This window comes from Oryctolagus cuniculus, chromosome 14, assembly GCF_964237555.1.
Source record: "Oryctolagus cuniculus chromosome 14, mOryCun1.1, whole genome shotgun sequence".
Lineage (NCBI taxonomy): Eukaryota > Metazoa > Chordata > Mammalia > Lagomorpha > Leporidae > Oryctolagus > Oryctolagus cuniculus.
In genome coordinates, this window is record NC_091445.1 from 23,053,508 (window position 1) to 23,081,459 (window position 27,952).

At 37.7% G+C, this 27,952-nt stretch overlaps 1 protein-coding gene across 1 annotated transcript in view; it reads left to right on the plus strand.

Moving 5' to 3' along the window:
* Positions 1–26,139, plus strand: part of FAM174A (family with sequence similarity 174 member A) — a 46,160-nt gene extending 20,021 nt beyond the window's left edge. The window contains exon 3 of the mRNA XM_008261970.4: positions 25,600–26,139. Coding sequence (XP_008260192.2) covers positions 25,600–25,603 — 4 coding nt within the window. The 3' untranslated portion in view covers positions 25,604–26,139. The remainder of the gene's footprint in view (positions 1–25,599) is intronic.
* The last annotated feature ends 1,813 nt before the right edge of the window (positions 26,140–27,952 follow it).

Below are 27,952 nucleotides of genomic sequence, written 5' to 3' on the forward strand. Positions count from 1 at the left end.
CTAAACACTACTCAGTTACATCAATAATGAAGCATTAAGCATAAGGTGGTATGAGAACATTTGGAGGGTACATAGGACACTTCACCAAGAAAGTGATGTTTAAACTGAGAACTGAAAGATGACTAGAAATTAGCAATGTGAAAGTCAATATAGGGGCAAGGTTTGGAGACAGGAGAGACACAAAGTATTGGGATAAAGAGAATATAGAGAATTCAAAGAACTAAAAGAAATTAAATAGATGCTATATCAATTTTTGTGTGAATAAATCACTTATTTTTGATTTCTGGATACAGAAGATTGATTGATACATAAGGCAGAACAAGGAGTCAGAAGGCGAATCATGTGGTGGTGATGTCGGGAAAATAACAGACTAAGATGTCCCAGCTCATCTCTCCTCATAAAAGCAATGGTATAGCAGCAATCTACCTATTAAAGTAACTATGGGAGGGCCGGTGCCGCGGCTCAATAGGCTAATCTTCCACCTGCGGCGCTGGCACACCGGGTTCTAGTCCCGGTCGGGGTGCCAGATTCTGTCCTGGTTGCTCCTCTTCCAGTCCAGCTCTCTGCTGTGGCCCGGAAGTGTAGTGGAGAATGGCCCAAGTGCTTGGGCCCTGCACCTGACCCGCATGGGAGACCAGGAGAAGCTCCTGGCTCCCGGCTTCGGATCAGCGTGGTGTGCCGGCTGCAGTGCGCCGGCCGCAGCAGCCATTGTGGGGTGAACCATCAGAAAAGGAAGACCTTTCTCTCTGTCTCTTTCTCTCACTGTCCACTCTGCCTGTCAAAAAAAAAAAGGTAACTATGGGAGAACTTCTGAATATGACGAAAAAGCTAAAGCAAAGCAGTGGAACACAAAAAACAAGGATGATGGCATAAAAATGTGTAGGGGGCATGTAACCTGAATCAGCCTCTTACTCCACTGTAGTACAGCTCAGCCTTGAGCAGGATCCTATGGAACACAATCTCCTTGTGAAGGACAAAATGAGAGCAAGAGGACCCTAGAAGACTCTACCACTGAGAATCCCAGCAGCTATCACTGACAGAGCTGCATGTTGTCCATGACACTGCATGCCCTGGAACTTGCCACACCTCACACCCAGGTTCAAGTGAGAGTCCTTTCCCATTAAGGCCAGTCCCTTAAACCCTGAGGAGAGGACTACTTCAAATGCATAGAATTCAATTTACAGCAATAGGAACATTAAAAAAAAAAAAATCAAGGAAACATGACAGTACCAACAGCACACAATATAAGCCCAGCAGCTGATCCCAAAGAATTAGGTCTACAAATATCCTGACATACACGCATGCCTACATGCATATATAAAGATACTTATCAAAGAAACTCAGTGACTACAAGATAAGACAGGTAGACAATGTCAAGAATTCAAGAAAAAAATAATGAACAAAATGAGAAGCTTAAGGAGAAATACAAATCATAAAAAAGGACCGAATTCTGGAGCTGACAAATATACTGAAGGAAATGAAAAGTTGAAAAGAGAACTTGAACTGTAGATTTGATCAAGTCAAAAATAATGGCTAAAATTTCTCAAATTTTGAGCGTGAAATACACATCCAGATTCATGAATCTCAAAGGAATTCAAATAGATTCAAACCAAAGAAGGCTATTAGGAAACACATAACCAAATTTTCAAAGATCAAAGACACGATAAAATTTTAAAGAGAACAAAGAAATACTGATGTGTATAAAAGGGAACCCCCATAAGACTACAGTGCATCTTTCAGCAGAAACTTCATAATGAGGTATTATATTCAAAATATTCAAAAAAAACAGTTGTCCACCCAGAATGCTATACTCAGCAAAATTATCCTTTAAAAATGAAGGAAAGATAATGTATTTCTAGAACAAATAAAGACTGAAGGAGTGTGATTATTAGACATGCCTTAAAAAATTCTGATTATTCAAATTGAAATGAAAGCACCCTAAACATCAAATGGGAAAGTAAAATTTCATTGGTAAGAGTAAATTCATAGACATACATGGAATAATGTAATGCTTTCTTTTTCTGTGTAAATTAGGTAAACCTTAATTTAAAGTTAAAACTTTGTTGATGGATATACAGTATAAAAAGAAACTTTCAAAAACACAAAATTGAGGAGCGATAGAGAGTTAAAATGTAGATTTCTAAAATGTATTTAAAGTTAAATTGTTACCAACATAAAGGAATAGTTATGGCTAGGGGATATTTTATGCAAGTCTCAAACTAACCACAAATAAAAGACAACCTATCATACAATGCACAAAAGATAAAAAGAAAATCACTACCAAAACATCAACTGAACAAGGAAGGTTGGAAGAGGGACAGATAAAACTGAAAAATAGAAAATCTTAACAAAAGAGCAATAGTAAGTCCTGATGTTCAATAATTAAATATAAATAGATTAAATTCCTCCAGCAAAAAGCTGGAGGAAAAAAAATGTCTGAATGAATCTATGAAAAGATACTATCTTTTTATTATATAAAGAGACTTAATGCACTTTATAGATACAATTCTAAGAATATGAATATTTCTTAATTTTTGAGATAACATTTTTAATTTATAGCCTAAGGCTTAATGCTCCACTAAATAAAGAGTTCAACAAGTAAAATATAAAAATAAAAATTAAAAAATTAGGATTTATGCAAGGACTATAAAAATAATCAAATCAAAAGATGTGAATTTCACTGAAATATAGTAAATTTTTTTAGATTCCCTGTAAATAATAACTACCACAAATCAGAGGAAACATGTGATATTTGTCTTTTTTTGGGTCTAGCTTATTTCACTAAGCATAAAGATCTCCAGTTACATTCATTTTGCTGCAGAAGTCAGGATCTGATTTTTTATGACGTACAAATATTTAATTCTGTATATATACCACATTTTATTTATCCATTCATCAGTTGATGGACATCTAGGTTGATTTCATATTTTAGTTATTGTGAATTAATTTGTTGTGTACATAGGATTGCAGTTAACTCTTTCCTATGTTAATTTCATTTCCTTTGAATATAGTCCCAGGAGTCCCAATACTGGGTCATATAGAAGATTTATTTTTGTTTTCTGAGTAATCTCCATAATATCTTCCATAATGGTTGTACCTGTTTACCTTCCCACCAAAAGTGTATTAGGGTACATTTATTTTTTGAATTTGAAGTGACAGTGGTTCTGACAAGTAAGGTGATATCTCCTTGTGGGTTTTATTTCCATTTCCCTGATGGCTAGTGATCCTGAGCGTTTTTTTTTTTTAATATGTCTGAATGAATTTTAAAAATTCAATAAGAGGGGCATGTTTTACCTTAGAGATTAATACGTGTGCATCTTATATATGGAGGAAACTCTGGCTCCTATTCCAGGTTCCGGCCAATGCAGACCTGGGGAGGCAGTGGTGGTAGCTTAAGTATTTGGATTCCTGTCACCCATGCGGAATACCTGGATTGAGCTCCTGACTTCTGGGTTAACCCTCACCATTGTAGGCGTTTTAGGAGTGAACCAGCAGATGAGAACTCTCTTATGTCTTGTCTCTCACTCTGTCTCAATTCAATCAATCAATCAGTCAAAGAGTTCTAAAAACAGGAATAGTTGTTTTGGCACAGCAGCTTAAATCACCACTTGGAACACCAGCATATCCTCAGAGTGCCTGGTTTGCATCCCAGCTCCTCCCTCCCTCTCTCTCTCTTTCTTTCTTTATTTGAAAGAGTTAAACAAAGAGAAGATACCTTCCAGCCACTGCTTCATGTTGTGTAAATGGCCACAACAGCCCAGGCTGGAGCAGGCCAAAGCCAGAGGTCAGGATCTGTCTTGCAGATTTCCCACATGTGCGCAAGGGCCCAAGCATTTGGGCCACCTTTCACTGCTTTCCCAGTTACAATAGCAGGGAGCTGGATCAGAAGTGCAGCAGCTGCATCTCAAACCAGCGTCCATACGGGATAATGGTGTTGCAGGTAGCAGCTTTACATGCTATGCCACAAAGCTATCCCCAATGGCTACACTACTTTCAATCCATTTCCTGCTAGTATGCATTCTTTGCAGTGTCAGTTGATGGCTTAAGTACTTGAGTCCTTGGCACCTACATGGTAGATATGGATGGAATTTCAGCCAAACCCAACCCTGGCTGTTGCAGGCCATTGGGGAACTTAACTAGCAGAATGAAAAGCAACTCTCTCTTTCCACCACTCCTTTCAAATACCATGAAAAAAATAAAAATTTTAAACATTATATATACAAGAAAACAATGTGTATTTATTTATATATATATATGTAATATTCTATAGGAGACTCATTTTATATTCAAAAACATTTGAATGAGGAGAGCAAAGGGATAAAAATGGTATCCCCATGCTTAAATTAACATCAGGAGTGGCTACACTTGTAACAGATGAAATAAGGTCATTATATAATGACAAGTATGTTGATTCAACAGAAAAATATGACTCCAATAACAGAGCAGTGAAATATATAAAATATATGTTGATAAATCTGAAGGGAGCAATTGACAACAACAAAATAATTTAGGGATTTCAGTGTTCAATTACAATAATGAATAGAACATCCAGACAGAACATCGATAAAGAAACAGGACAAAAACTTTTTAGGCTTAACAGAAGTTTCTATTAAACAGCAAAAGAATACCCATAATCAGCTACCTGTCAACACATGAGTGGATCATATGTCAAGTCACAAAACAAGTCTTGATAATTTTAAGGAGACTGACGTTATTTCAAGTACCTTTCTGAACTTAAATAAATAAAGCTAAAAATCATTAAAATCAAGAGAACAGGAAAATTTACAGTGGAGACAAAAATAATACTTTTCAAACCAATCTTTGGTCAAAAAGGAAATCAGAAGTCAGTGTAGATTGATTTACAGGTACTAGGTTATAACTACTTAGGAGTAAGAAGTTCAGGCGTTTAGTTACATGTAGCAGGATGACTATAGATAATGTGCTGTATATTTCTGTATTAAAAACATAAAAGATAGATTTTTAGATAGATCCTTTATAAAAAAATTAAATACTCAGAAAGAAACAACAAATGCTGGATGTTTAGGAGAGAGAACATTTGTACATTGTTTTTTGGGAATGAAAATTGGCAAAGCCATTATGGAAAACAGTATGACAGCTCCCCAGAAAACTAAAAGTAGATCTACCATGTAGCCCCCCAAAATCTTGGGGTGTTTATGCATTCATTCAAATCTTCTATCTTTTAGGACTCCTCTAAAGTTTTTTACATTTAGATTTGCATATTTCTTGAGGTATTTATTTTTAGATTTTTTTATAGGGCCAGTTGGTCTATTATTTAGAGTTGTTTATTGGATGTACAAACACTATCAACTTGCCAAAAATAATTTATAAAATTATTGAATTCAAGAATAAAAAAATTAGAACATAATAAAATTAGGGATATGGTGAGAACAGAACAAAGACAACAGTGGTAGCAACAAATGTCTTACTTCCACACTATGCTAATACACACACACACACACACACTACACTAGTACATACTACACAGTATACATATATACCTAAAGTACAGCCATGTGAATAAAGTTAAAAATACTGTATTGTAGACTTGAAATTTATTAAGAATATAGATCATAAACATTCTCATCAGAGAAAGAAAAGATATTAACTCTGTGAGATAATGGTCTTTATTGTGGTCATTGTTTCCTTTTTTTTTTATTTTTTATTTATTTTTTTTTTTTGATAGGCAGAGTGGACAGTGAGAGAGAGAGACAGAGAGAAAGGTCTTCCTTTGCCGTTGGTTCACCCTCCAATGGCTGCCGCGGCCAGCGCGCTGCGGCCGGCGCACCGCGCTGATCCGATGGCAGGAGCCAGGAGCCAGGTGCTTTTCCTGGTCTCCCATGGGGTGCAGGGCCCAAGCACCTGGGCCATCCTCCACTGCACTCCCTGGCCACAGCAGAGGGCTGGCCTGGAAGAGGGGCAACCGGGACAGAATCCGGCGCCTGAACCAGGACTAGAACCTGGTGTGCCGACGCCGCTAGGCGGAGGATTAGCCTAGTGAGCCGCGGCGCCGGCCCATTGTTTCCTTTTTTTTTTAAGATTTATTTATTTATTTGAAAGTCAGTGCTACAGAGAGAGAGAAGGAGAAGCAGAAAGAGAGAGAGCTCCTCCATCTGCTGGTTCACTCCCCAATTGGCCACAGCAGCTGGAGCTACGCTGATCTGAAGCCAGGAGCCAGGAGCCAGGAGCCTCCTCTGGGTCTCACACACAGGTGCAGGGGCCCAAGGACCTGGGCCATCTGCCACTACCCTCAGAGCTGGATTGTAAGTGGAACAACCAGTACTCGAACCAGCGCCCATATGGGATGCCACCATTGCAGGCAGCGGCTCCACCTGATATGCCACAACGCTGGCCCATGGTCATTGTTTCTTTGTTTCTTTTTTTTTAGATTTATTTTATTTATTTGAAAGAGTTACAGAGAGATAGAGACAGAGAGAGAGGTCTTCCATCTGCTGGTTCACTCCCCAGATGGCCTCAGTGGCCGGAGCTGCACCAATCCGAAGGCAGGAGCTTCTTCTGGGTCTCCAACGTGGGTGCAGGGACCCAAGAACGTGGGCCATCTTCTACTGCTTTCCCAGGCCACAGCAGAGAGCTGGATCAGAAGAAGAGCTGCCGGGACTAGAACTGGCGCCCATATGGGATGCCAGTGCTTCAGGCCAGGGCTTTAACCTGCTGTGCCACCCCTGGTCATTGTTTCTTTCTTTCTTTCTTTCTTTTTTTTTTTTTTTTTTGACAGAGTGGACAGTGAGAGAGAGACAGAGAGAAAAGCCTTCCTTTGCCATTGGCTCTCCCTCCAAAGGCCACCGCGGCCAGCGCGCTGCAGCCAGCACACCGCGCTGATCCGAAGGCAGGAGCCAGGTACTTCTCCTGGTCTCCTATGTGGGTGCAGGGCCCAAGCACTTGGGCCATCCTCCACTGCACTCCCTGGCCACAGCAGAGAGCTGGCCTGGAAGAGGAGCAACCGGGACAGAATCCGGCACCCCAACCGGGACTAGAACCCGGTGTGCTGGTGCCGCAAGGCGGAGGATTAGCCTATTGAGCCATGGCGCCGGCCTGGTCATTGTTTCTTATAGCATATATATATATATATATATATATATATATATATAAACATTAAGGAAGTCACCTTAATTTATACATTTTAACATGAAAAAAGAAGATAGATTATGAAACAATTTTAGTCCATACTAATCATCAGTTATTCCTTAGTTTGTGAAAATTCATTTTGAAAATTTCAAGTCAAGAAACAAAGTTTTGGGCATTATTATTATTATTATTATTATTAGAGAGACAGGGACAGAAAGAGTGCTCCTGTCTGCTGATTCCCTCCCCAGATGCCTGAAATGGCCAAAGCAAGGCCTGACTGAGAACTGGAAACCCAATCCAGGTCTTCCCCACAGGTAGCAGGAACTCCTACTTGAACCATCACTGCTGCTCCCTAGGATCTGCACTTGCATTAGCAGGAAGCTGGAAAAGGGAACTGGAGCTGGGACTCAAATTCAAGGACTCCAATGTGGGACACAGATGTTTTAACCAGCACCTAACTGCTGCAGCAAACATCCACCCCCAAAGTTGTATTTTGAAGATACTCTGACTGCCTGGTTTGGAGGAGCCCAAGAAAAGGAGTAGGGTGACAAAGAAGTTTGTGGCTAGGATGACTTGGATTATTCAAGGGTTTTAGAAGGTATTATAAACAGGACATAAGTATTCTGCTTCCAGGATGTATGAGAGAGAAATGGTAGTAATGAGAAGCAAGCTTTAAGAGTAGGATCATAAAGTCATCTTGAAATTTTTAGTAGTCTGATTCAGTTTTCTTAATAAATAAACAGTTGGGGCCAGCATTGTGGAGCTGTGGCTTAAGTCACTGCCTGTGACACAGACATCCCATACAGGCATGTTTCAAATCCCAGCTGTTCCACTTCCAAATCCAACTCCCTGCTAATGTATTTGAGAAAGCAGCAGAAGATGGCCAAAGTCTTTTGGTACCTGCACCCTCATGGGAGACCCAGATGAAGTTCCAGACTTCTGGCCCTGCATTTGCCATTGCAGCCATTTGGGAAGTGAACCAGTGGATCAGTGGATGGAAGATGTTCATTCATATTTCTCTCTCTCTCTCTCCCTCCTTCCCTACCTCCCTCCTTCTTTCTCTCCCTCTCTTTCTCTCTCCTTCCTTTCTGTAACTCTGCCTTTTAAATATTAAATAAGTAAATCTTTTTAAAGAAAGAAAAATAAATAAAGAAAACAGCAAATTATTAACTGTGTTTACTTATTCATTCACCCTTGCAATAAAGGAATGATCTGTTGGCTATTGAAGTACTAAGCACTGGTCTAGGTGCTTGAATATATAGTTACAGCAACCACAGAAGAAAAAAAATCTTCCTTGGTGAAGTTTAGTTTTCAGTGGCAAAAAGTGAGACTGATAGGTTGAAGTTCATATTCAGTTTCATTTTTCCTTATATACCCTTGCATTTGATTTTTTTCTTCTAAGACCCTATATTCACTTTTTTTTTTTTTTTTTTTGACAGGCAGAGTGGACAGGGAGAGAGAGACAGAGAGAAAGGTCTTCCTTTTTGCCGTTGGTTCACCCTCCAATGGCTGCCGCGGCTCTCACACTGTGGCTGGCACGCTGCGGCCGGCACACCGCGCTGATCCGATGGCAGGAGCCAGGTGTTTCTCCTGGTCTCTCATGGGGTGCAGGGCCCAAGCACTTGGGCCATCCTCCACTGCACTCCCGGGCCATAGCAGAGAGCTGGCCTGGAAGAGGGGCAACCGGGACAGAATCCGGCACCCCAACCGGGACTAGAACCCAGTGTGCTGGCACCGCAAGGTGGAGGATTAGCCTAGTGAGCCGTGGTGCCGGCCTCTATATTCACTTTTTTAGAAAATCTTTTGTTTAGAAATAATTTCAAGGCCAGCGCTGTGGCTCACTAGGCTAATCCTCCGCCTGCGGTGCCAGTACCCCGGGTTCTAGTCCTGGTTGGGGCGCTGGATTCTGTCCTGGGTGCTCCTCTTCCAGTCCAGCTCTCTGCTGTGGCCCAGGAAGGCAGTGGATGATGGCCCAAGTGTTTGGGCCCTGCACCCACATGGAAGACCAGGAGGAAGCACCTGACTCCTGGCTTCGGAGCACCGGCCGTAGCAGCCATTTCGGGGGTAAACCAATGGAAGGAAGACCTTTCTCTCTGTCTCTCTCTCACACTAACTCTGCCTGTTAAAAATAAAATAATTTCAAAGCTACAGAAAAATTATAAGGATAAAAACAGCACAAAGAAGACTTTGATTTTTACCCAGATACGATTAGTCTTAACATTATATTTGTTGTTCTACATGTTTTCTCTTTCATAGCATGGTTACAGAAATATTCATCTCCCTGGCTTTAGAGTTACCTGATGTTCTGATGCTTCTTCATAATTAGATTTAGATTATGCATTCATGGCTGAAATACTGCATGTATCACACTGTCTCCTAATGATGCCATAATCTGGATAGGCAGGGTGTCCATCTGTCCTTCACTGGCAGTGGTACTTTTTATGCACCTGTTCAACATTTTTTCCAATTTCTCCAGAATGATACTGGATTTTTTTCCCCTTTACAACTGATAAGGACAAATTTTAAAATCATAGAAATATCCTGCAATTTATCAAAAATTTTCCCAATATTTAGTGATTCTTTTCTGATCTGAGCTTCACTGTGATAGTTAGAAAAAAATTATTTTCTGACTTCAATGTTTACTTCAGTTTTACTAGTCAGCATTGATATTCTCCTTTCTTCTTTGTTTACAATCTATCTATGGACCTATCAACAGTATAGAATCATGATTTTTTTTCCTTGTTTTAATTTGTAAAATTTATTTGAAAAGCAGTGAATTTGATAGAGAAATTAAAAGGCCAACAGATATAGGTATCTTTCATCTCTTGGTTCACTTCCCAAATTCCTGCAAAAACTGGAGGTATACCAGGCTCAAGACAGGAGAGAAGAACCCAGTCTGGCTTTCCCACATGGATAATAGGAATCCAAATACTTGAAAATCAGATATTGACCCCCAGGATGTGTATTAACCAGGAGTTAGACTCAGAAGTGGAGCCAAAAAAACCAAGACTGTGGTTTAACTGCTGTGCCCAGTGCCCACCCTGATTTTCCTCTTTTCCAAGGTTTATAATTTATGCTGTACTTGTTTATTCTAGTGGTCCCAGGTGAGGGTAAGGGAGCCTCTTCCAGGTGGGCCTTTGTGCCTTGCTCCCATTTTTTTAAACACTTCCCTAATTTCTAGTCTAATAACATATTCCAGGCTCATTTTGTAGCCAGGCTATGAAATCAGTCATTTCTCCAAAGAGCCCTGATTCCTTTGAGAGGGCGCTAGATAAGCTCTTTGAGAATGTGTGCCTTTGCTTCTGAACCCGTTTACCAGACTGGTCTGTGAAATGTTTATTTTCATTTACTTACATCAACCCATATGCTTGCATATGCACACACACTCCAGATATTGAAGTAGGCAGGCATATAGGTTAAAATTGATTAGGTTTGTGAGCTGGAAGACCACACCTTCACCACGCCCCTGTGTGATCTCATGTCCCTACCTGGCCACACCTGGGTGCCCACCAGCCAATTAGGCTAATTAGCCACTCACCTTGGAAAGTAAGTTAAAAGCTTGGGACATGGTGTGTCCCGGCCCTTCTTTTCTTCCCTGGCCTCTTGCCAGGAGGGGGCTTGCTGTAGCCCTGCACCTCCAGGGCGCATGGCCTTTGGGCCACCCACCCTAGGCTTCCCAACCTAGATGCTCCTCCACGTGGCTGGTTCCTGGTGCTTGGTATGAACCCAGATTTCTCTCTCTTTTAAATAAAGCTCTCATTCTCCTATGTATCTTTCTCACTAAATAAAAGCCTAAAACATACCATGCTGCCTCATTTATCTGTACTGCTATTTAGAATTCATCTCTAAATATTAGGCAAGAACCCTCTTGGGCTTATTAATATTGGGGACTTATTAATAAGCATATGGTGAAATTGTATGGCACCCCAAATTCCGGTAGCATATGTGGCACCCCAGATGGCACTTCTGGGGAACTTTAAGGGCCACATTTTTGTGTAGATTTCATTATCATTTCACACTTCCCATTACAGTCTGTACCCACTGGGTTCTTTTCTGCCTTTTCCCTTGCATACTTTATTCTCCCTATATCATGAGATCCCCGGCTTCCAACAGCATTAGCACTTTTACTTATGTGCTCAATGCAATAATGAAATAAATAGCTTTTGAACTGCTTGCTTATTAAATGGTTGCTTTGATTAATCAACTTTCTAAAAAGAGTTTGTGAAAGTTTGCAATTTTCTCTCACAACTCATATCTAAGATGAAGGTATATAATCAGATTCTGTGTTTAAGTTATTCCTCGTTCAGAGTTTTCATAACAGTTTTTTATATAGTTTAATTCATTTCAGCTTTAGGTTTCTCCTCATTTTTAATCTTTTTTAAAATATGAAAAATGCTGTCTTTCAGAAGTTAATTATACCATATGTAAAACTTAATCTCTCTCTCTCTCACTCATTCAGAAAAATACCACTGTATCTTGTTTCCCCTTTACCCCATTCTCCCCATCTTACTCTTTGCAGATAATTAACTTCATCATTTTTGATTATCCTTCAGTAGTTATTGTGGCGAAAGTTTCACAGAAAATGCATTTCTTGTTTCTCTCATTTCTGATGAGAGATGGCATATATGTGAGCTCTTACATGCTTTTCTTGTGCTTAATATCTCCTTTAATTCAAGCCATATATGTTAATACAGCTATTTTTTGGTATTTATGTATGTATGTATGTATGTATTTAAACCATTGCCTAGTACTCCATGGTTGATATGTGCCATAGTTTAATGAAGGTACATTTTTAAATTATTTTGCAATTATAAATAATATCACAATGAATAACCTCGTGCTGTGTATTTCTGTGTAGTTGGAAGTGTATTTGGGGGCATATTCTTAGGAGTGGTGTTATGGACTAAAATGGTGTGAAGTAAGTTTCTAACCATGAGGAATTAAAGGTGTTTGAGAGATCCCTATGAATAAAGCAAAAGTTAATGGGTTCATTCTTTCACTAAAAGCAATGATTAACTATCTGCCATATGTCCCATGTGCTAATCTTTGGGTATACAGGGAACAAGAATGGACAAAATGCCAGCCTCATTTAGCTAAAAATCTGGTAGATATCCATAGGTTCTTGCAGCACAACTATTGTCCCTGAGACAATAGAGTTGGGGATCACCATCTTTGTTTTTCAACCTTACCAACATCAGGGGTAATGTTCTTCTCTAGGTTACACTTTTCTCTTTTAAAATAATCAATAAAGATGTAGATTTCAGCACACAAAGAAGCAAAGACCCATTATACAGTTTTTCACTTTCATTCTATTCTGTAAACAAGTAATTAAAATCATTTAGATCACACTCCCAATGATTCTAATCCTCTGCTGTGATTATTTGCAGAATCTAAGCAAACATAGATCCATTTTTTGTCTTTCACTTTGGAGAAAGTGGCCCCATTTCTTTTCTACTACTGGCACGAAATTTCAAAGAGGGTAGGTGTAGGTGTGTTGATTTCTGTCCTTTGGCTTGGAAACTATTTTATTACAGTGATCACACCATTATTCCATTTGAAGCTGATTCAGAGGGCAAGACTAATATTTTAATGCTGATGTTAGAAATTAAAATGCATTATATGAACAATGTATTTGATATTTTGAACTTATTTCTCATTTAGTTATTTACTTTTTAATCTTTTATTTATATTTTTGAAAGCAGTTACAGAAAGGGAAGAAGACACAGATTGGGGAAGAGAGAGAGCGAGAGAGAAAGAGAAAGAGAGAGCTCTTCCATCTTCAGATGGCTGCAATGGCCGGGTCTGGGTCAGGCTGAAGCCAGGAGGCAGGAGCTTCATCCTGGTCTCTCATGTAGGTGCAGGGTCCGAAGTATTCGGGCTATCTTCTGTTGCTTTCCCAGGAGCATTAGCAGGGTGTTGGTGTAGAATTTGAGTAGCCAGGACTTGTACAGATGTCTAGATGGGATGCAGGTGAGGCAGGCAGCTGTTTAACCATCTCTACCACAATGGCAGCCCCTCATTTCTCACTTTTATAACAAATGTCACTTTTTTCTATTAATAAATAGAATAAAAATTATAATTACATAGAAGTTGCATAATAGGAGCTTTTTAGGTGCTGAAAGAAGAATTTGATCAAGGGTTTCTCAGAACAGATATCTAAATATCTATGGTCTAATCCCTAGAACCTCTAAATCCATTCAGCTGCATGACAAAGGAGGAATTAAGATTGCAGGTAGAATTAAGATTGCTAATCAGCTGATTTTAAAACCTAAAAATATCCTGATTATATACAAATCAACTTTTAAGGTTTTTTAACTTTTTTATGTATTTATTTGAAAGATAGAGACAGACATATAGACTTATCCCCAAGTTGTTTTGATTGCTGTAATAGGTTTATTTTCATTCCTAATATCAATAGGGCTAGGCCCTATATTAATTATAGTTTTAGCTGCCAGTTTCATTTTAGGTACCCATGGTTAGTTAGCACAACTTCCCTCTTATTTCTATTTGAGTTTTTGTCAGGAATATTGTTGTATTTTGTCAATTCCTTTTTTTGCATGTACTGAAAAGATTGTTTTTCCCTGGTTGTCAGTTAATATGGTGAATGTCATTGATTGATTCTTGAATGTTAAAACAAGGTAACTTTCTTGAGATAAATTATAGTTTGTTGTGATATCCTTTGTATACAGTTTTGAGTTGAATTTACTTTTGATTTCTTAAGGTCTTTTTCATCTATAGTTGTACATATATGAATTGATAGATAATTGTCTAAATTTTATTTGTAGTGTTTTTGTCACATTTTGATTTTGATTAAATGTTTTGGGAAGTGATCCCTTTGCACATGTTTTTAAATGTGTATATAACACTGGTATTATTTTTTCCTTGAATATTTGAAAAATTGATGTGTGCTCTCTTATTTTAAAAAAGATTTATTTATTTATTTGAAAGGCAAAGTTACAGAGAGGCAGAGGCAAAGAGAGAAAGTGAGAGGTACAGTCTGGTTCACTCCCCAAATGGTTGCTATGGCTGGAGCTTCTTCTTGCTATGACAAGATCTTCTTACTGGTCTCCCACGTGCGTGCAGGAGCCCGAGGACTTGGGCCATCTGCTACTACTTTCCCAGGCCATAGCAGAGAGCTGGATTGGAAGTGGAGCAGCCAAGACTTGAACTAGTGCCCATATGGGATGCCAGCACTGCAGTTAGTGGCTTTACCCACTATGCCACAGTGCTGGCCCCAAGATAATTTAAATATATATATATATATATATATATATATATATGTGTGTATATATATATATATATATGTGTGTATATATATATATATAAAATGAAGTACTTACATACTTAAAACTCTATATAAGTATGTATATGTTTGTGCATATATATGAATATATTTGTTATGTACTTGTTAAATACTTGAAAAATATTAGGGTTGCCAAAATGCTTTTTATTAATAAAAGCTGTAATGTTAGTTGTGCCTGACATATTTAAAGTATTCAGAAGCAGTATTTACTGTTGCTGTTTATTTTATTTCTTTCTTTTTATCTCTAACTTTTTTCCCGTTTTAGTATTTCTCCAACTATTGCTTATTGCTCCTTTTTGGATTATGTTGACTCTTAAAACCAAGCATTCTTATAGCTACATTAATCTTTAGAAAGATACAGAGCAAAGTAGTAGGAGGTTTGAGAAATGTGGCCTCTTCTTTGCTATTGCTTCTGTTATAAATAACTCTTCCTTCCTTGTCCAAGATTGCTACAAATATCCTGCAAGGGTTGCAAGAGGTTTTACAATCGTTTTTACAGCAAAGCCCCTGGTGACTATAGTTGCATATGTTATATGTTCCTGTACTGATTATATTAGCCAAATATTTTGTCAACCAAAGCAAGTTAAAGTCAGCCATCAGAAAATATCAGGAAACAGAACTGTTGCAGTTTGGAACTTATAAATAAACTTAAATGATGAGTCTTTTCCTGGCTTTGATGTTCCTGATTAGCTTTTTTCTGCGAAGTATTATAAATTTTATGGAAGTATTTTAAAACATTGTCAACCCACTCGAACTCCAAAATGATTTAATAAATAAACCGCTTTAACAGTGTACCTGGTTAAGTTAGACATACTAATCTATCATAACTGTAGTGAAGATGATTTAAAGTACTTTTTCTTAAAGGAATGTGACTTTTCCCAACTCTATGAAAATTTCCTAAATACGTGATTAAGACAGCTCTCCACAAACTGATAATTAACCTTGATTAATGAAATATATACAATACACAAAGGTACTTCAAGCTTTTATGAAAAATTCATATTGTCAAAAGCTATGCATGCATTTCAGAATATTTTACAGTGATATATACTTTTCTTTTTGTTCTATTTTCTACAAACTTTTGATATGCCAGTATGTGTGTATATGTATGTATACTGTTAAACTGAATTCTGAAGGATGAAAACATATGCCATTCCACAGATCTCTAAGCATGAAATGTTACTTTTAAACTCATGATACCATTTTTCTCTTAAGGTTAGTATTTTATGTTGAAATTAGTTGGCCGGTGCCGTGGCTCAATACGTTAATCCTCCGCCTGTGGTGCTGGCACACCGGGTTCTAGTCCCGGTCGGGGTGCCAGAATCTGTCTCAGTTGCTCCTCTTCCAGTCCAGCTATCTGCTGTGGCCCGGGAGTGCAGTGGAGGATGGCCCAAGTGCTTGGGCCCTGCACCTGATGGGAGACCAGGAAAAGCACCTGGCTTCAGATCAGCACCAGCCGCAGCGTGCTGGCTGCAGTAGCCATTGAGGGGTGAACCAACGGAAAAGGAAGACCTTTCTCTCTCTCTCTCTCTCTCTCTCACTGTCCACTCTGCCTGTCAAAAAAAAAAAAAAAAAAAAAAAGAAAGAAAGAAATTAAGCTATATCCCACTTATCTTAACTTTTTAAATTTCACTTTACTTTTATTCTATTTACTTCTCTCCTGTTATAACTCTTCACCCAAATTAGACTCATGTTGTATAAAAGTTAACAAAGACTCTATTCTGCAGATGAGATGAGATTATATTTCAATAACTCAAAAGCAGGGTAGAAAGTACTATCTCAATAAATGGTGCAAATTTTCCTAGGAGTGTTAATTTCTGGTCTGAGTAGAATGAGGACAGAACTATAAGGATACAGTAGGAGAAATTGTAATATCTGTCCTTTGTTAAATACCTACGTTAATATAGCATGCATTGGGCACACTGTTGACTTATTTCTGTGCACTATGAAATCATCAAAACAGTCTTGCAAAGTACTTCTACTGCTTTCATTTGGCAGATAGGAACACTAAGGTTCAGAGAGTTCAAGTAGCTTCACTCCTGCTATGTTCTCAATGCATTTGTTTAACATTTATTTCCTTTATGTTTGTAAAGAAAAAAAAAGAATTTAAATTCCATACATTCCTGACTTGCTATTCTACTCTTACTAGTTTTCAGATGCAGATCCCCAAAATGGAGAATATAAGTAATAAGATTTTTCTTCCATTCCAATCTTAGTACAGAATCTTATTAGTCTCCAAGATAAATATTATGTTTTTTGATCATCTCACACTGGTTCTGTCTTCATTGTTTAAATGTTTCCAAAAATAGTTCCTCTTCATTTTCTAAATTCTATCTATAAAATTACAGGAAGCAAAGTCATTTCCAAAGAGGCAAATGAATTTCCTTGCTTTCAATTTCATAAAACTAGTTTTGGGTAGTCGCCTGTTTCTGACTAGTATTTTTAATGTGTCCTTAGCTACATTAGAATATTAGCAGTTATTCTTAGTCATGAGGATATGTGATGATTTTTTTTTTTGCTATTTCTTTGTATAAGATTGAACCATATGAAACTGGTTTAACCTAAATTTCTTAAAGAAAATTTGTTATTTCCTATAGAAGGATGTATTGAATAGGGCCAACACCACATTAATACCTCATGGTTCAGGATCCTCTCTTATGTGGCTCTCTTCATTCGGCCCGTCATCCTAGGTTTGTTCATTCTTATGCTGTATTACAGTCAGGTGTTTGCTTTCAGTGGAAGTTAAGAGAGTCAGATTTGCTCTCCTGCATATCTTTCTTAAGAATAAGTAAACTTTCCCCAGAAGCCCTCAAATTTTGTATGTTTATTTTTTAAATGTCATTGGCCAGGATTAGCTCTTGGGATCTCCTGTAAAGTGAAAGCTGGAATAGAAAATAGACATATCATGATTAGTTCAGAATTATTATTTGAGACAAAATGGATATAGACAGGTTATCCTCCATTACCCCAATAGCTAGTGTGTTTAGCCTTGATGTCAGTACAGTCAAATGGGAAAAATTTGAAGGTATGTAGAAAAAATCTTGAGCCACTTAATGTGTAATTTCTCTTGAATGTGATATTACCATCCTAGTATTGTATATTAAAGGCAGTTTGTATGTACGGTTACCAAAACGTTTTACTCCAAAGAATTATAAAACTGAAAACAAATCTCTACTTCTTTACTGTTATGGAATTTTCAGTTGCCTTGGACAGAAAAATTGATTAGGAATCAGATATAGCACATGGCTGACCAAAAATTACCTTCACTTTTCTCTAAGTGAAATGTTGGAGACAAATGTGACCAACCTCAAAAGCACAAGTTTAAAACTGATCTTTATAACATAAAAGAACAGTGGAAACAACACCTTTTTCCATTATGTTATTTCTACTGAACAGTAAAATTATTATTTTATAATGATATATACTAGAGGACATTTTAAATACCTTGGTAAAAACTTCTAAAAGCTGGTACTTCTGTCACTTCAAGACTGCTCTAGCAATTTCTATCAAGTATGTAAGGAACCCTAAATATGCTTTTCAGACTCTTCTATTCTGCTTTGTTAAATTTAATATTGCATTAAATGTGTTCATTGCATTTTGTGCTCCGTGTTACTTGGCCATAAAGTATTTTCTGGTCATTAACATCATGAGCATATCAGAATCAGAAAGCAAATCTGATATAAGTGTTTAACCAGAAGCCCTAACAAGATTGTATTCAAATAGTTACCTATTTAAAGCAGTTATAATTTCTAAAATACTGTGTTAACTGGTGGCTGTAACATATTATTAGAATAAACACGAAGGTTATTCAAAGTAGATAGAATACAGGAATGTGTTAACATGATAACTCCTGATTTGGAAAGAAATTTGTAATATCTTAGGATTCCAGTGTTGTGTTACTAGGAGTATAGTTTCTACTTTATTTATCCTCTTAAAAGAAACTTTGTTGCATTTTTCATTATTTAAACATGTAACTGATGATTGATCATAATGATAGGATTAAATGTCAAAGGGATCACATAAACAAAACTAGAGCAAATAATAACTGATAGAATTAAAAAGGAGAGAATGATTTAACATAGGAAGCAGGATACACACAGACTCATAGAATGGCAGATGCCCTAAACAGCACTCTGGCCTCAGAATCAGCCCTTAAGGCATTCAGATCCAGCTTAAAAGCCCTTGAGAGTTTCTCAGGGATGGAAAGCCAAGACACACTGTGGAAAAAAAAATGACCTAAATGAAAGATCTCTGTGAGTGAGATCCCAGTAGATAAAACAGCCCATCAAAGAAGGAGGTACCTTTCTCTGAAGGGAGGAGAGAACTTCCACTTTAACTTTGGCTTTGCCTAAATAAGATTGGAGTTGGTGAACTCAAGAGGCTTCCATAGCCTTGGCAGCTCATGACAAGAGCCTCGGGTGATTACTGACTTCATAAATAAGAGTGTAAATTGTTAAATCAACAACGGGAGTCACTGTGCACTTACTCCCCATGTAGGATCTCTGTCCTTAATGTGTTGCACTATACGAATTAACGGTAAAACTACTACGCAAACAGTACTCTCTACTATGTGTGTCTGTGTGGGTGCAGCCTGTTGAAATCTTTACTTAGTATATACTAAGTTAATCTTCTGTATATAAAGATAATTGAAAATGAATCTATGTGAATGGGATGGGAGAGGGAGTCGGAGATGGGATGGTTGCGGGTGGGAGGAAGGTTATGGGGGCAAAGCCGCTATAATTCAAAAGTAATGCTTTGGAAATTTATATTTATTAAATAGAAGTTAAAAAAAAAACAGATAACACAAAAATGTTCACACAGGCTTTTTCTTTCTTTTTTTTTTTTAATGTTTTACTTTTCTGTGGATGTAGAGCCTTGAAAGAAAGTTTTCCTGGTTCGATGAATATATCAACATCACAATGTGTTAATCTGATAGCTGCTAAGCATTCATGGCTCTCAAGCATTTGAAATGTGGCTGGTATGACTGTATATCTGAATGTTTAGTTTTTCTTTAATTTTAACTAATTGAAATTTTAATTTAACTTGTCAAAGGTAGCCAGTGCCAATTGTGGTGATCAGCACAGATTTAGAACAAAAATGTTTTTATTGACCTGGTTTAAAGTAATACTGTCATCTGAAAACTATTATAGAGATAGAATTGCAAGTTTCTGTTCATATACTAGTTGACCCATCTAATTAAATGGCTATAAACTGGTTCAGGATTTATATTGCACTCTGATTGTTTGATTGCAGATTGTAGTGATATGAATGGTTGAGGAAAGTGGGTCATAACCAGCCATATAATTGCCTACATGGTTAGCTTACAGGACGACACTGGAGCCAGGACCTCAAATGTAAAAATAGGAAACGTCCTAAACACAATTATTAGGGCATTAACCTTTTCCACATGCCCAGATAGTGGTGGTTTTTTATCTAAAATTGAAAGACAGTGTATCTTACATATTTAAAAGGACCTGGGAAACAAAAGAGTATAATATTTGCATATTTATTTAAATGAACAAATTGCACATTTATATTAAATGAAAAAATAATAACAATTCATTGCCCACAAATGTTTTTTCCATTCAAACTTAAGTTGCATATACAGTCATGCACTGCTTAACAATGGAGAAACAGTCTGAGAAGAACATTTTTAGGCAGCTTCATGATTGTGAGAACAACCTAGAGTACACTCACACAAACCAAGATTGCTACGACATCACTAACCATAGACTCTTACTTGTTTATGCAGTCTGTTATGCCCAAAATATAGGCATGAGGTACATAACTCTATACCCATTTTGATATTTTATCTTTCTGAATTAGCTTCTAAGCTATCCTTAAAATAATGCATTCTTTTTAAATGTATCATTTTATTATGTGTAAAGAGAGTTATTATTGAAGCATGAAAGCAAAGTTTCCATGGAATTTATGAATACATGTATACATATATAAATATATATGCCTCCCTTTATATACTTCTCGTGTATATATGTGATATATATATATATATTCCCTTATATATTCCTTTGTCTCAAAGAAAAAAATGATTTGAGACAAGTGCAGGGTGGGTGAAGTCTTTTACAGTAAGTAGTAGTAAACCCAGCATTACTCAGGATCAAGGGGTTCTCTCACATCATGAGATGTCTGTAGTGGTTGGCTCCAAATAGTAACTCAGTGCCTTTTGATGACAGAGTCCACATCTATGTAATTTTTGCAGAATTTACCTTACATTTGTCTTAATCTGGTTACATGGCTGCTATAATGTCAGCTATCACATTTTCTTTTAGGCAACAAGAGTGTAAGAGGCAAGAAACCACATCACATCTGCCCTTTTATCACAGTATCAAACTTTCTCAGAACTGTCCCCTCCAAAGAGAATTATGCTTCCCTTACCAAAAAAAACAAAAAAGTTATTTTTCTTAGCAAACAGGAAAAAGAGAATGAATATATAGTGTATAGTATATTGATTTTAGTATGTCACTATTTATTCAAAATATTTTTGAAGGTTAAATTTGTCAATGGATGAGAGAGAAATATCTGGGATTGGGGTTCCCTGAATGAAGGTGTGGATTCTCAGAGATTATTTTTCCTAAGGATCAGTTTTTCAGAGAACTGGAAAGTATCCAAGACAACAGCACTAGAAGATACAGCATAGAGCATACCCATAGTATATCTTATATATTTATTTGTTTGTTTGTTTTTGGAAAAATTAGGAATTGGAATCCATTGACATTACCAGAATAGTTATTTTTGTACTGTCAGAATTCTGAGAAATGATGGAAAACTGAGCATCTAACCTCTGGTTTGATTTTTAAATTTTAATTGTTAAACACTCCCTGACTGAGAAATACATCAGTAAAATAACAAGTACTTCAATAAGACCATAGACTCAGGTATTGCTCGAGCTTCTGTCACTGATGGACTGAATGATCTTAGAAGAGGTTCCTGAATCTGATTCTTATCCTTACCAAATCATCTTAGTGGTATATTTGGACAGCAAGCTGTTTCCTGGCTTTTGTGCTCTGTAAGCATAGCCTATTTTCATTTGTTTCATTTTATTTGTAATAAGCCTTTTCTTTCAGAATAGTTTTAAATTTACAAAACAAAACTTGTAAAGTAGTACAGAAAGTTCTCATATACACCCAACCCAGCTTCTTCCACTATTGACATCTTTGATTAGGTCAAAGTGGAATATTATTAATAGAAAATGAATACTGTCATTTGCAGCAAAATAGATGAACTGAAGTTCATCATCTTAACTGAAATAAGATGGTCACAGAAAGACAAATAGCACATGGTCTCCCTCATATGAAGAAAAAAACACCAAAAAACTGCATCAGTACAGACTGGTGATTACTAGAAGCTGAGATGAGTAAGAGGAATAGAGACAGTTTGGATAAAAAGAAATAGAAAAAGCTAAATGTGCTTCATTAATTGTGAGAAATGGAAGATGTTAATAACTACCATAAAAAGACAACCCTCAGTCTTCTTCTGGAAACTATTTGTTCCCCTCCCCTTTTATAAAACAAAAGACTTTAGAACATCCAGAGAATAACTGACCAACATGCTGCTGGAATTCAGGCTTCCCTTCGAGACAAGACATTTTGTGCTCTGAGTAATTTTCAAGCTTTAATCGCAGTTATCCTATAGGGCATCAAGGGATTATATTTTTATTTTTCTGTTTATTTACTTACTTTTGGTCACCACCATCCTCCCCAGAACCAAGCAACATTGCTAACAGTTGATAAAAGCTGAATATATATTTGGTGATTAAGTGAATGAGTGGGTTTTTTTTTTAATGTTTTAAACTATTTAGGTAGAACACATAGCCCAACATGCATACTATTTATTTATTTATTTTTAAAGATTTATTTATTTACTTGAAAAAACAGAGTTACAGAGAGGCAGGGAGAGGGAGAGAGAGAAAATCATTCATCAAATACTCACAATAGCCTGAGCTGGGTCTGGCTGAAGCCCAGAGCCTGGAACTCCATCTGGATCTCCCATGTGGGTGCAGGAGCCCAAACACTTGGGCCATCTTCTGCTGCCTCTCAGGCACATGAGTAGGGAGCTGGATCAGCAGTGGAGTAGTCAGGACTCCTCAAAGATGCTCATATGGAATGCCAAGGGTGTAGGCAGTGGCTTAACGTATTGCTACATGGTCTGGGCCCTCTATATGCTTACCTATTTTAAATACTTTGGAAGCAGTTGAGGCATTAAATTTTGTGGCTATTCATGCTTACTTTCACATAAGACTGTGTATTTGAAGTAGATACCACATTTTCCTTATCCAGTCATCAGCTGATAGACATCTGGGTTGTTTCTGTATGACAGCTATTGTGAATTAAGCTGCAGTAAACGTGGGGGTACAAACAACTCTTTCATATGCTGATTTTATTTTGTTTGGGTAAATTCCCAGGAGTGGGATGGCTGGGTCATATAGATCTATTTTCAAATTTCTGAGGAATCCCCATACTGTAATCCACAATGGTTTTATTAGTTTACATTCCATCTCCTACAGTGTATTTGGTACTTTCCCCCCACATCTTCACCAGCATTTATTAATATTTTTAATTTTAGGGGTATTTTCTTATCATTAGGGACTTTTTTTTTTCCTGGCAAGAATATGTGATATTGATGCTATTGTTCCATGATACCCATTTGCTTCACTGATAATCAAATTATAGTTTATGATTCTCTTTCTTTTTTAAAAAAATTTATTTACTTTGAAAGTCAGACTTACACACAGAGAAGGAGAGGCAGAGAGAGAGAGGCCTTCCATCCAATGGTTCACTCCCCAATTGGCCGCAATGGCCGGAGCTGTGCTGATCTGAAGGCAGGAGCCAGGAGCTTCTTCTGAGTTTCCCACACGGGTGCAAGGGCCCAAGGGCTTTAGCCATCTTCTACTGCCTTCCCAGGTCATAGCAGGGAGCTGGATCGGAAGAAGAGCAGCCAGGACATGAACCAGTGCCTATATGGGATGCCGGCACTGCAGTTGGTGGCTTTACCCTCTACGTCACAGCACTGGCCCCACAATTGTCTTTCATATCCTTCTTTATATACAGTAACTTTGGCGAGGTGATGGTTATTAGTGTAGTCATTTTGAAGTTATAAACACAATTAAACTTGTTCCTTTTAATGCCTACCACAATTCATGATTCGTTTGAAGTGATGGTAATACAGGTAACAAAGAGCTTTTATCAACTATATGCTCATACAGGTGATGGCAACTATGCTAGAACAAATCACCTGTCTGATAGAAATGGTAAGATACCATCCATCTCACGTTCAGAGAAGTTAAAATATGAAATATGTGTGTCTTATAAAATTTAAAATGCAGTGCTCTTCAGACAGAATATATTTGCAGTACTCCATCTTTGCTGGACATAGCAAATATAGAGCTTATCCTGTTTGGATTGGGGGCCTCTACCTTTGTCCTTGCTATTTTTACCAAAGTGCCTCCTGTCGTACCCCTGCTTCTGTCTCCAAGACTTTGCATCTACCAGTCTACCTTCTGAACTTCTATATCACCTTTTGAAGTAGTAGGAACTTTTGGCTTTTCCCACATTAATGCTCGACATTTTTTCAAACTGATGTGGGATTCCTAAGAAGGAACAACTGAGTTAGGGAGAGCAACACAGGTGATTTCACTGAGGAAGTTTTATTTGATTTGCAAGTATTTAGAAAAATATATAGGTATAGGGGGGTCAGATTTGTGGCATAGCAGGTAAAGCTACCAGCTGCAATGCCAGCATCCTATTTGGGTGCCATTTCTTGTCCTGGCTGCTCTACCTCTAATCCAGCTCCCTGCTAATCCTGGAAGAAGGCCCAAACACTTGGGCCCCTGACACCCATGTAGGAGACCAGGATGGAATTCCTGGCTTCTGGCTTCAATGTGGCCCAACCCTAGCCATTGTAGTCATTTGCAGAGTGAATCATTGGATGAAAATGCACTCTCTCTGTCTCTCTCCCCCACCTTCTCTGTGTCTGTCTCCCTCTCTGTAACTTTATATAAATAAGTCTTTATGAAAAATTCAGTTAATAATAGAAGATGTAAAAGATATAAAAGAACATTACTGATTTTCAGATATCTCCAATGAAGTTCTAAATGTTTATTGATAATTATAAAGTAAGATTTATCAAATTAGAAAAATCTGCACACCTTTGGCTATCCTTTTAGTTTGACTAAATGATTTTGATTGTCATAGTTCTTAGTAGCAGAAGTTTATTGGAAGCCTAGACTTAGGTTAAATAACAGTAAAAAAATTTGTATAATTAGATTTAAGTTTGATAACAACGTGCATCATGAAAATACAGCTTCATATTTTCATAAACTATCAAGAAGAGGAAAAAGGGGACAAATTTGCTTTATTTTTTTTAATTTTTATTTATTTATTTGAAAGAGTTACACAGAGAGAGGAGAAGTAGAGAGAGGTCTTCCATCCGATGGTTCACTCCCCAGCTGGCCTCAACGGCCGGAGCTGTGCTGACCTGAAGCCAGGAGCCAGGAGCTTCTTCTGGGCCATCCTCCACTGCCTTCCCAGGCCATAGCAGAGAGTTAGATGGGAAGTGCAGCAGCTGGGACTAGAACCAGTGCCCACATGGGATGCTGACACTTTAGGCCAGGGCGTTACCCGCTGTGCCACAGTGCCAGCCCCCAAATTTGCTGTATGACATGTGTTTATTGAGAGGTTTGTCTTTTGCATAAATAATTATTTTTTATCATATTATAAATATACAAACTCTTTCTGATTCATAGAATATACTTTCAGGCCTGCAATTTAATTAATCCTGGTAGCTACAGGTTAGAAGCAGGATCAGTTAAAGAGTTGCATTTATGAAAATTGTAGAAATAACTATACATTCTATTCTTAGGTCAATTAAAGTAATTTAGAAATATTGTGTGAGGGTATAACTTCATTATGAATGTGACATAATTGTTAATTACCCATTATAGATATATGTAAGTATTCTTCAAAAAGTTTGAGTTACAATTCAAGAGATTGTAGTATCTGAATAGTATCTGAAATAATTAGTGCAGACAAAATAATCATGTATTTTACTGGTTCCAATTCTTTTAGATTAAGTACTTTAATTATATTCTTCTTTATCTTCCAAGCCTTTCTAGGTTAAAATGTACTTAAATGTGCTCCCATGGAGTATTTATAATATTGTTTTTTCTCTTACAGATAAGAATGTGCCTTTGGTTGAAACAACTTCATCTTTATACAGTGAAGAGCAGAGTTTCTACGTTTAAGGAATAAGAAGCCACTTTAATCATTGGGGGGGGTATTTAAGTTATACACATTATGAAAATTTTTAATTTTTTGTTCAGTGACTATTGAATCATTTTGTTATATCTTTGTATAGAAGTGCTGTATTAATTGGTTCAGAGTTGTTGGAGATAAACTGTACTATAATAGTTTATCTTTTTGAAAATTACTTTTACATGGAGTATTTACTGATCAGTTTTTGTTTCTTGCTTACCATATTATAAACTGTTCTGTGTACTAATCACTTAATGCTAATTATTTTTGCTGATGTATTTTAAAGAACTATAAAATCCGAGAACCATCTGGTATGTAAAAATAATTAAATTTTCCTTTGCTGAGATATATTTCCCATTTTGAGGGGAGAAAGCCAAATGTATTATTTTGTTTGGGTTTTTTAAAATATTAATAAATGTTATTGTGTGCAAAACAATAAATATAATTTAAAATTCTGTTAAACTGGTCCCATGGGTTTACAAAACAAATCTAAACATAATAGCATTATACATTAAAATACAAATTTTACATGACTTCTAGAAAAATCTGGCAATACTATTACATTTAACAATTTCCGTTTAAAAGTGAGATATCTGCTTTGATTAGATACTTCCAAAATCTTTGACTTTCACAATCATTTTATTTGTTTATAGTATAGGTGAACACAGAATTTACGGCCAAAGTAGTAAGGTTCAGAGTTTCAATAATGTTAGGAAATAAGAGTGAGGGTCAAAGTAAGTGCATCATGTTCAGAGTCAGATCAGTATGTAAAAACTAACATTATTTCTGAACAAATGATTTAACCTCATTGAGCTTCAAATTTTCACAAAATGAAAGTTAGAAGAAAATTTACTGGAAAAGTATGGATCACAAACTCAGTTGCTTACACCACCAGGGAGATAGTTTTAACATGTGTGTCAGTCAGGGTAGGTTAGCATACATAGTACAGTCATCAGCTTTCTATTACTTTAAAATACCTGAGAGAAGCTACCTGGGACTATGGTTTATTTCAGCTTACAGTTGGAGGTGCATGGTCCAAGGTTGGGAATCTGATGAAGCGAGAGGAAGCTGGAGGGATGATCATATAGCAAGCCAAGAAGGAGAGAGAGGGAGCGAATAGACCCAACTCAACTTTTATAACTCTTTCCAAGGGCATGCCCTCATGACCTAAAGACCTCCCACTGGGCCCACCTGCCAGACATTGTAATTAGACCAAGTCCAGCATTAATCTAAAAGCCATTAATGTGCCAGCGCCGCGGCTCAATAGGCTGATCCTCCATCTGTGGCGCCGGCACACTGGGTTCTAGTCCTGGTCAGGGTGCCAGATTCTGTCCCGGTTGTTCCTCTTCCAGTCCAGCTCTCTGCTGTGGCCCGGGAGTGCAGTGGAGGATGGCCCAAGTGCTTGGGCCCTGCACCCGCATGGGAGACCAGGAGAAGCACCTGGCTCCTGGCTTTGGATCAGCGCAGTGTGCCAGCCACAGCGCACCAGCCGCAGCAGTCATTGGGGGTGAACCAACAGAAAAGGAAGACCTTTCTCTCTCTCTCTCTCTCTCTCTCTCTCACTGTCCACTCTTCCTGTCAAAAAATAAAGATTGAAAAAAACCATTAATGTAAGACTTTGGGGACAAATCCCCTAATATATGGATCTTTGAGGGATACCCAAACTATTATCAAGACCATACCATTCCATCCCAAAGATGGGCCTCCAAAAGTACACACCCAGCCCACAATGCAAAAATGCATTCAGTCAATCCTCATAGTTCCAATCTTTTTTTTTTTTTTTTAAGAAAGATTTTCAGGTGGCTTTGAATTGAAAGGTCTTGTATGGGCTGATTCCTCTAGCATTTTTTTTTAATTTTTATTTATTTATTTGACAGAGTTAGACAGGAAGAGATACAGAGAGAAAGGTCTTCCTTCCGTTGGTTCACCCCTAAATGGCCACTATGGCCGGAGATGCACCGATCCGAAGCCAGGAGCCAGGTGCTTCCTCCTGGTCTCCCATGCAGGTGCAGGGCCCAAGCACTTGGGCCATCCTCCACTGCCTTCCTGGGCCACAGCAGAGAGCTGGACTGGAAAAGGAGCAACCAGGACTAGAACCCATTGCCCATATGGGATGCTGGTGCTGCAGGAGGATTAACCAAGTGAGCTATGGCGCCGGCCCCAATAAGTTCCAGTCTTAATTCCAGCATTTTTCAAAAGCCTAAGCCTAATCTGAGACTCAGGACAACCTCCCTTCAATGTGAGCCTCTATACAATCAAAAGCAAGTTATGTCCT